The 10,912-nt window shown below is 34.2% G+C and overlaps 1 protein-coding gene across 1 annotated transcript; it reads right to left on the minus strand.

The window, feature by feature from the left end:
- Positions 1-1,792: 1,792 nt before the first annotated feature.
- LOC107804453 (heat shock factor-binding protein) lies at positions 1,793-10,114 on the minus strand. The gene is made up of 5 exons (XM_075229484.1): positions 9,947-10,114; positions 3,750-3,803; positions 3,140-3,163; positions 3,011-3,053; positions 1,793-2,242 (listed from the first exon to the last, which is right to left on the minus strand). The coding sequence occupies exons 1-5, from the start codon at positions 10,097-10,099 to the stop codon at positions 2,100-2,102; spliced, it is 417 nt and encodes a 138-aa protein (XP_075085585.1). The 5' UTR covers positions 10,100-10,114; the 3' UTR covers positions 1,793-2,099.
- Positions 10,115-10,912: the final 798 nt, after the last annotated feature.

The raw sequence follows: 10,912 nt of genomic DNA on the forward strand, positions 1-10,912 counted from the left end.
CAGTTCACGCGTCTACTGTCCAAAAAAATATTACATTTTCTTATTTAGAAATAATTAACTTTAATTTTTTTATTTTATCCTTATTGAGATATGGTCAAAGAAATATTTATAACTAGTTTTAAACCACAAGTTTTAAAAGTCTTTTTTTCTTTCAACTTAATTGCGAGTAAAACACCACCACATAAATTGTTTTAGATTATAAGTTACAAAAGTTTTTCCTTTTTTTATTGCTAGTTAAACACGGCCACAGAAATTGGGTAAGGGAGTGCTATATTGTTTTATTTAGTGGAAGCTTGAGCCCGGATGAACCTTTACCACAATAGGTGGCTAATACCTATCTGGTCCTTAATTTAAGGTTTGATACAACTAAAATATTTTATGTTCATTTTTAAAATTTGGGGGGGTTAAGGAGCTCGTAACATGAGAAAGAGAAAGGAAAAATACTTGTGTGAATCAAAATTTGCAATCCTAGCATCACCAAACTGTATTATTTTCTGAGGCTTCAGTTACTCAAATTTTCTAATTCCATCCAAAGAACTTTCCCTTACTTGCAGGAAAAAGAATGACTTCAAAATACAGCAAGATTGCAAAAAAGAAAGAGAATTAAAATGTCATAATGTTGGCTGTTGAATTCATATTTCATTGAGCCTTATGTATCTTTAAATGAAAATTATGTGAAATTATCTTTTAAGTGAACAAATTGTGTATATATTTCTTTACTAAACTCTAGAAATAATTAACCTATTAAGCCAACCACAACACAATTATCAGTTTTCCGTTTTCAACGGAGAGAGAGACGGTAAGGGAGAACATAGAAATCGATTATCTACATAGTAATAATTCAACTAACATAAATGATGAAAATGTGCAATTCAGCATCAATGCAGGAAGGCATTAAAAATATCTAATTGTGTGTACCTAAAAGAGAGAAGGGAAAGGGGAGAAAGAAAAGAATAAGAGACACTCTCGTATAGTCATAATTTGATTGTTGGGACAAGACGACAAGTGTTGTAATCACATCCTCATCAAAATTTCAAACTTCAACGACTCACGAGTTACTCTCTTTTTTTCCCCCTTACACAGACAAGACATACACAAGTGAATCCTGTCATTGTCATCTTTTATATATCCCATTTACAACTTGGATCCACCCATTTGGCATCTTCCTTTATTCGCACATCCTTTTCTCTACAGTTGTCAACCATCTCTTCCATTTTCACATTTTATCCAAATATTTTTATATAATAGTAGCAAATATAGTTAAAAATTAGAAAGAAAAAAGAATAATTTTAATAGAAATGCAGCACCTAACTAGGAGAAACGAGCACAATCCACCCCTTTCTTCACTCTATTTAAGTACTTTTCTCTGCCCAAATTCACCCCTTTAGAGGTTCATGAACTATTCAAAGCCTCGGGGTAGCAGTAATTTGCTTTATGCTACGTGAAACTATACAAAGGAACAAGAAGATAACTATTTCGCACTCACATTTTACCCACATATTTACTGTGTAACTGCGATCCTTTTGATGGCAATAAGTTAAGAACTAAAATTCTATACAAATTCACAGCAACTTAAACGCAGTAATATAATCCCATCGTCCTTTTAAAGAGAGTAATAGGATATGGCACCAAAACTATTAGTACTAATAAGATACTCATTCACTCTACTTTCTACCTTTCTCTACTCAACCCACACTCACATTATAAAAGGGAAAGAGACGATATTCCGAAGAAGTTGACAAAGAACGACAGCTAGTTCACGGAAGAATAATAACTTCTCTACGTTTAACTATTAGAGATAATAATCAGTAGATTAAAGCAAAAGAGGGCTTTGACAAGAAAACTGGCCCTCGTTTGAAGAGGGCCTAAAATCTCAACAATATAACCCTTCGTTATACACCCTTTAACATACTATCATAAAAGCATAATTTGATAACCAAATCAATGACCAATAGCACACGTCTCTCTTTCCAGAACCAGAGAATCCAGGTACAGAATGCAGCTATCAAAACCAAAAGGCATAACATCCAAAAAAGGATAACACTCTTTTAAAGCTAAACAATTGTTTGATAAACCACCTCGATGTATCGTCAGTTACTTTATGTAGAATCCTCAGCAGATTTTGGTTCATCTTTTGACTTTAGTGTGGCCGAAGGCGATGGAGAACCTTCCTGGCCCATTTCAGTTCTCAAATCGTTGATGCTCTGCTCCAATTCATCAATCCGGTTCCCCATCTCATCAAGTGCAGCATTGTCAAGGACTAAACAGACTTTGTCCAAGTTGATCTCACAAAATGTAGATGCAACATATAACATACTAGAGATAACAACGATCAACACAGACCTATTTAGACCAATTTGACAGGGACACTATATCATGTAGAAATATTCACCATAAACGAAAGAGATAACAGAAAACCAAAAGTGAGATACAAAAGCCAACCTATACACTGATACACATCACCTGCCTTTTCTGCAGTAAGACATTGAAATAAGCAACCCTATCTTGATGTATCAAGTGCAATATCTCTTTCATAAATTTCATGAAACTAAAGAAGGCTAAATTCTGGTTGAGTAACCGAAGTCATACGACCAAATCTTAATGTTACTAATGCAATATCCCTTTCATAGAATTTCATGAAACTAAAGAAGGTTAAATTCTGGTTGAGTACCAGAAGTCATACGACCAAATCTTGATGTCACTAGAGAATTATCCCTGTCATAAATTTCCTGAAACTATAAAGAAGGATAAATTCAGTTTTGATCACCAGAAGTCATACTAACTTAAAAATTAGGAGAAAACAGAGCTGAAGTAGAAAAAGTTGACCCCCTCGAGCCTCACAACTACGGGCACATTTATGGATTCTTGAAATCAAGAGCTGTATGACATGCTACGTACGACCTACTTCACTAGTTAGATGACACCCGTGCAGCGACTAATTAATGTAGATTAGGACCAAGAATCAAATCAGTTACTGGATAACAAGGGACAACAAATAGGAAAAGGATATTTTTTGAGATGATTGATTCAGACATTGTCTGAAACCTGGTTTGCTGCAAAGAGAAAACAATATCAATTAGAAGATAAATCTGATAAAAACTAGGGAAGAATCCTACTGGTGCAGAGAGAGCAGGCTCACCATTTGCTGAAGAAGATTCTGGACCTGCAAGAGCAGAAAGCAGGTAAGGAAAAGTTAGCTAGCAAAATGGATGTGATTATTTGTGATGTCACATATGACATTAGTTCTAGTGAACAACACAACGATATATAAGGCCAATAAATAAATGGCAGGCACCCAGTGTCTCATATGTCAGCCAGCAAGAATTGCATCAATATGTTGATAAGGTACCTTGGTATCCAGATATGAATAATTATGATCCTCATGGTGTACATAAGAAATTGGGTGGGTAAAGGGCATATAACAAAAAAAGTTTTCTCAATCAAAAAATAAATTGGCTTAGATGTCATTGTCCTGACATCATGGAACCACATTTATTTTAGATAGTTCTTTAAGGGACAGGCTAGCATGTTAGAATTACATTGATGATGAAAAGATCATACTGACAAAAATATTCATTGGAACCAAATGAATCCTTGGGATCTAACTTTAACAAGGAATCACACTTCAGTAACTCAGCGGTTAGCACATTGAGATGGACTAGAAACCTTTCCAGAATAATAGTGGAGTGAAGATTCAGTGTTTAACATCAATTGAAAAATCCAGAGTATTATTCATCATAAAAACTTACAAATACAGTCATATCAGCAGTGCTTTGTTTTGTATTATCTGCATCATGCCCGTCCTGCAAAATGATCCAGAAACTATGGGTCATAAGGGAGCAGAAGAAAAGTAGAAAGGTATAAATTAATTGCAGTTTCAACCTCCATATAGCTAAGTCCTTTTAAAATCCAGAAATCTGTATCTCTTATATTTCCACAATAACTAGCTTTCAGCAAGAAGAGCAATCAGAAGTTCTCGGATCACAATATATCTTCTTAACTCTCCCACTCTCAATTAATCAGTCAGATTTTTTATTACGCTAACATACAAAGATGTACAGTGAAGAAATTGTCTTATGTCTAACAGAAATGCAAAGGAAAAACCAATTAGCAATATGCATCCTTGTAACTGTTTTCACATAGACCTAGTACTTTATATAGCTCTTTATGATGTCTACAGAAAAGTTATTCTAGACACCCTTTCATATGTAAATCAAAATTTGGTTATAGGCAGCTCTTGACAAACCATGTTGTTTATGCCGATTGCAGTACTATTTTATTTCAATGCACTCAGCAGCAATCAATGGTATATTCAGATTAATGATCGCACTACTTGCTCAGTTTAGTTCATCAACTTTACTGATTGAAGTTCAACTAAACAACCTAAAAAGTTCGCCATGATACTCGTTTTCAAAGTGCACAAAGCTTGAGCTTATGAGTGAAATCACGAAAATCCAAGTTGAATTGGCAAGAACGCAAAATAAGGGCATAAAAGAAGGAAGTGCATTGTAGCCCCCCAAACAACAAGCTATCACCACAACAAAGGTGCCTTATTCTTTTGCAAGTTCCTTAAACAATCGCAAGTGTCCATATTTCTGACTACAAAAGAAAACTATCATCTCTCTCTCCCTAAGTGTGTTCGTTCCCACTTCCTCTTGCACGAAGTCACCACCTAACAAACATCATCACTTGTTTCACATTACTGTATAATTATAAGCCAAACACTATAAAACAGTAGAGTGGTTTTTATTTGTATTAACTAAGCAATGCATGCATCGCAGCCATTATGAAACTGGTAAAAAAATCTTTTAGGCTATTAGCATCTATATAATCCAAAAGAGAAGACATAAAACACCTGATTTTACTCATTCGCAACCATATAATCCAAAAGAGTTAAAGATATAAAACACCTGATTTTACTCTGAAACTCTAGGATAATATATACAAATTCACTTCAATTCAAATTCACTTCAAAGGAAAAACCAATTAGCAATATGCATCCTTGTAACTGTTTTCTCATAGACCTAGTACTTTATATAACTCTTTATGATGTCTACAGAAAAGTTATTCTAGACACACCCTTTCATATGTAAATCAAAATTTGGTTATAGGCAGCTCTTGACAAGCCATGTTGTTTATGCCGATTGCAGTACTATTTTATTTCAATGCACTCGGCAGCAATGGATGGTATATTCAGATTAATGATCGCACCACTTGCTCAGTTTAGTTCTTCAACTTAACTGATTGAAGATCAACTAAACAACCTAAAAAGTTCGCCATGATACTCGTTTTCAAAGTGCACAAAGCTTGAGCTTATGAGTGAAATCACAAAAATCCAAGTTGAATTGGCAAGAACGCAAAATAAGGGCATAAAAGAAGGAAGTGCATTGTAGCCCCCCAAACAACAAGCTATCACCACAACAAAGGTGCCTTATTCTTTTGCAAGTTCCTTAAACAATCGCAAGTGTCCATATTTCTGACTACAAAGAAAACTATCATCTCTCTCTCCCTAAGTATGTTCGTTCCCACTTCCTCTTGCACGAAGTCACCACCTAACAAACACCATCACTTGTTTCACATAACTGTATAATTATAAGCCAAACACTATAAAACAGTAGAGTAGTTTTTATTTGTATTAACAAAGCAATGCATGCATCGCAGCCATTATGAAACTGGTAAAAAAATCTTCTAGGCTATTAGCATCTATATAATCCAAAAGAGAAGACATAAAACACCTTATTTTACTCATTCGCAACCATATAATCCAAAAGAGTTAAAGATATAAAACACCTGATTTTACTCTGAAACTCAGGATAATATCTACAAATTCACTTCAATTCAAATTCACTTCAAAGGAAAAACCAATTAGCAATATGCATCCTTGTAACTGTTTTCACATAGACCTAGTACTTTATATAGCTCTTTATGATGTCTACAGAAAAGTTATTCTAGACACACCCTTTCATATGTAAATCAAAATTTGGTTATAGGCAGCTCTTGACAAACCATGTTGTTTATGCCGATTGCAGTACTATTTTATTTCAATGCACTCGGCAGCAATGGATGGTATATTCAGATTAATGTTAGCACTACTTGCTCAGTTTAGTTCTTCAACTTTACTGATTGAAGATCAACTAAACAACCTAAAAAGTTCGCCATGATACTCGTTTTCAAAGTGCACAAAGCTTGAGCTTATGAGTGAAATCACGAAAATCCAAGTTGAATTGGCAAGAACGCAAAATAAGGGCATAAAAGAAGGAAGTGCATTGTAGCCCCCCAAACAACAAGCTATCACCACAACAAAGGTGCCTTATTCTTTTGCAAGTTCCTTAAACAATCGCAAGTGTCCATATTTCTGACTACAAAAGAAAACTATCATCTCTCTCTCCCTAAGTGTGTTCGTTCCCACTTCCTCTTGCACGAAGTCACCACCTAACAAACACCATCACTTGTTTCACATAACTGTATAATTATAAGCCAAACACTATAAAACAGTAGAATAGTTTTTATTTGTATTAACAAAGCAATGCATGCATCGCAGCCATTATGAAACTGGTAAAAAAATCTTCTAGGCTATTAGCATCTATATAATCCAAAAGAGAAGACATAAAACACCTGATTTTACTCATTCGCAACCATATAATCCAAAAGAGTTAAAGATATAAAACACCTGATTTTACTCTGAAACTCAGGATAATATCTACAAATTCACTTCAATTCAAATTCACTTCAAAGGAAAAACCAATTAGCAATATGCATCCTTGTAACTGTTTTCACATAGACCTAGTACTTTATATAGCTCTTTATGATGTATACAGAAAAGTTATTCTAGACACACCCTTTCATATGTAAATCAAAATTTGGTTATAGGCAGCTCTTGACAAACCATGTTGCTTATGCCGATTGCAGTACTATTTTATTTTAATGCACTCGGCAGCAATGGATGGTATATTCAGATTAATGATCGCACTACTTGCTCAGTTTAGTTCTTCAACTTTACTGATTGAAGATCAACTAAACAACCTAAAAAGTTCGCCATGATACTCGTTTTCAAAGTGCACAAAGCTTGAGCTTATGAGTGAAATCACGAAAATCCAAGTTGAATTGGCAAGAACGCAAAATAAGGGCATAAAAGAAGGAAGTGCATTGTAGCCCCCCAAACAACAAGCTATCACCACAACAAAGGTGCCTTATTCTTTTACAAGTTCCTTAAACAATCGCAAGTGTCCATATTTCTGACTACAAAAGAAAACTATCATCTCTCTCTCCCTAAGTGTGTTCGTTCCCACGTCCTCTTGCACGAAGTCACCACCTAACAAACACCATCACTTGTTTCACATAACTGTATAATTATAAGCCAAACACTATAAAACAGTAGAGTAGTTTTTATTTGTATTAACAAAGCAATGCATGCATCGCAGCCATTATGAAACTGGTAAAAAAATCTTCTAGGCTATTAGCATCTATATAATCCAAAAGAGAAGACATAAAACACTTGATTTTACTCATTCGCAACCATATAATCCAAAAGAGTTAAAGATATAAAACACCTGATTTTACTCTGAAACACAGGATAATATCTACAAATTCACTTCAATTCAAATTCACTTCAAAGGATAAACCAATTAGCAATATGCATCCTTGTAACTGTTTTCACATAGACCTAGTACTTTATATAGCTCTTTATGATGTCTACAGAAAAGTTATTCTAGACACACCCTTTCATATGTAAATCAAAATTTGGTTATAGGCAGCTCTTGACAAACCATGTTGTTTATGCCGATTGCAGTACTATTTTATTTCAATGCACTCGGCAGCAATGGATGGTATATTCAGATTAATGATCGCACTACTTGCTCAGTTTAGTTCTTCAACTTTACTGTTTGAAGATCAACTAAACAACATAAAAAGTTCGCCATGATACTCGTTTTCAAAGTGCACAAAGCTTGAGCTTATGAGTGAAATCACGAAAATCCAAGTTGAATTGGCAAGAACGCAAAATAAGGGCATAAAAGAAGGAAGTGCATTGTAGCCCCCCAAACAACAAGCTATCACCACAACAAAGGTGCCTTATTCTTTTGCAAGTTCCTTAAACAATCGCAAGTGTCCATATTTCTGACTACAAAAGAAAACTATCATCTCTCTCTCCCTAAGTGTGTTCGTTCCCACTTCCTCTTGCACGAAGTCACCACCTAACAAACACCATCACTTGTTTCACATAACTGTATAATTATAAGCCAAACACTATAAAACAGTAGAGTAGTTTTTATTTGTATTAACAAAGCAATGCATGCATCGCAGCCATTATGAAACTGGTAAAAAAATCTTCTAGGCTATTAGCATCTATATAATCCAAAAGAGAAGACATAAAACACTTGATTTTACTCATTCGCAACCATATAATCCAAAAGAGTTAAAGATATAAAACACCTGATTTTACTCTGAAACTCAGGATATATACAAATTCACTTCAATTCAAATTCACTTCAAAGGAAAAACCAAATAGCAATATGCATCCTTGTAACTGTTTTCACATAGACCTAGTACTTTATATAGCTCTTTATGATGTCTACAGAAAAGTTATTCTAGACACACCCTTTCATATGTAAATCAAAATTTGGTTATAGGCAGCTCTTGACAAACCATGTTGTTTATGCCGATTGCAGTACTATTTTATTTCAATGCACTCGGCAGCAATGGATGGTATATTCAGATTAATGTTCGCACTACTTGCTCAGTTTAGTTCTTCAACTTTACTGATTGAAGATCAACTAAACAACCTAAAAAGTTCGCCATGATACTCGTTTTCAAAGTGCACAAAGCTTGAGCTTATGAGTGAAATCACGAAAATCCAAGTTGAATTGGCAAGAACGCAAAATAAGGGCATAAAAGAAGGAAGTGCATTGTAGCCCCCCAAACAACAAGCTATCACCACAACAAAGGTGCCTTATTCTTTTGCAAGTTCCTTAAACAATCGCAAGTGTCCATATTTCTGACTACAAAAGAAAACTATCATCTCTCTCTCCCTAAGTGTGTTCGTTCCCACTTCCTCTTGCACGAAGTCACCACCTAACAAACATCATCACTTGTTTCACATAACTGTATAATTATAAGCCAAACACTATAAAACAGTAGAGTAGTTTTTATTTGTATTAACAAAGCAATGCATGCATCGCAGCCATTATGAAACTGGTAAAAAAATCTTCTAGGCTATTAGCATCTATATAATCCAAAAGAGAAGACATAAAACACCTGATTTTACTCATTCGCAACCATATAATCCAAAAGAGTTAAAGATATAAAACACCTGATTTTACTCTGAAACTCAGGATAATATCTACAAATTCACTTCAATTCAAGCTCCCCCCTCCTTTTTTCTTAAAGGATATTCCCTCTCCTTCGTTTTAGCTAGCATTACCACTATTTGGGAGTTCAAACATTTTTTCCAAATTAAAACTTTTTCACAGATTTCACAAATATTTATAATTCTAAAAGTTTGTTACACAGTAACTTATTTAATTAGTTTCTAAATATGTAAAATTTATTTTTAAAAATTATGGAATAAATACAAAACAAAATGGAGACAGAATTTAGTCTGTTTCATTCTGGTACACCGAAGTGAGTATGCAAAATTGAACATTGAACATTTTATCTAAAAATGTTCAAAATTAGATTCTCGTACTCCGAAATGAGCTAGATATGCAAAATTGAACAACGAACATTTGAAATGTAATATGTCCATTGGATAGAAATAAAGAAAACTAAACATTGAAAATTTTATGTTAAAATTGATAATATTCCAACACTTAGATCACGATGCGAAATACATAGCAGAAATCACAAAATTTCACGGATCGATTCATATATAAACCCTAAAATGAGCAAAATTGAGAGTGTGCATTTGTAAAGGTTGAAGATTTGAAGTAATATATGAATGAGCTTTTACCATGTGTTCGGCGAGAGAGAAGCTTCTGGACAATCGCTTTGGAACAGAGAAAAGAGATGGGGAACACAAAATTGTGAGGAGGGTCAAAATTTTGAAACCATATAATTTGAAATTTGAAATGACCAAACTGGGATGGGCCCTAATGGGCTCCATCTCATTCAATAGCCATAGCCAAAGTAATAGGCGTGAGCTAAGAAAATTTTATTTGATTTGGTAGCCAAATTTATTGAATTTCTTTGGTTTTATAGACAACTTTGTTGAATTTCTTTGAGTTGGTAGCCAATTTTGTTAAATTATCAACATTAAAGGGAAAAAAAAAAAAGTGTGTGCAAATTGTCAAATATAATAGGCTTTAGAGAGTGAGGCTTCGGCTATAAAAGGAGAGCTTCAACTCTCATTTTTACATACCAACAAATAGAGAAAGAAATAGTGAGGTTTCACAGATAAGGTTTAAGAAAATAGTCTGTGAAAAAAATAGAGAGTGAGCGATATTGTAGTGAGGTGGGAATATCAAAAGATGGTTATTTCTTTTGAGTATTGTAGTGGTCTTTGGAGTATTTTACTCGAACCTATAAAGTGTAAAATTTATTGCTATAGTGATATCAGTTGCTCGTCTCGAGGTCGCGATCTTTTTCCTTATTCAAAGGATTTTTTACGTAAAAATTTTGGTGTCGTTGTCACTCTTTTTCTTGCTAATTACCGTATCTTAATGTTACGTGATTATTCCGCTTCTATTACTGTGAATATTTATTTTTATAGGAGATTTATTTCCAACAACTGGTATCAGAGCACAGGTTCTGCTCGTTCACAGAAACACTATTCAATGTCGGTAGTACTATACTCAGTGAAAAATAAAAATGTTCGGAGTAAAGTATGAGGTAGCAAAATTTAACGGAGATAGCGTTTTCTCAACATGGCAAAGAAGGATGAGAGATCTGCTCGTCCAACAAGGATTACACAAGGTAC

The sequence above is a fragment of the Nicotiana tabacum genome, chromosome 14 (assembly GCF_000715075.1).
Source record: "Nicotiana tabacum cultivar K326 chromosome 14, ASM71507v2, whole genome shotgun sequence".
Lineage (NCBI taxonomy): Eukaryota > Viridiplantae > Streptophyta > Magnoliopsida > Solanales > Solanaceae > Nicotiana > Nicotiana tabacum.

Coding starts and splice junctions, on each gene's coding strand:
- LOC107804453 (XM_075229484.1), bottom strand. CDS start 10,099: ATGGAGCCCATTAGGGCCCATCCCAGTTTGGTCATTTCAAATTTCAAA. Junction 3,804..9,946: donor TCTCTCTCGCCGAACACATG/GTAAAAGCTCAT, acceptor ATCATTTTGCAG/GACGGGCATGATGCAGATAA. Junction 2,243..3,010: donor TGAATCAATCATCTCAAAAA/ATATCCTTTTCC, acceptor ACAATGCTGCAC/TTGATGAGATGGGGAACCGG.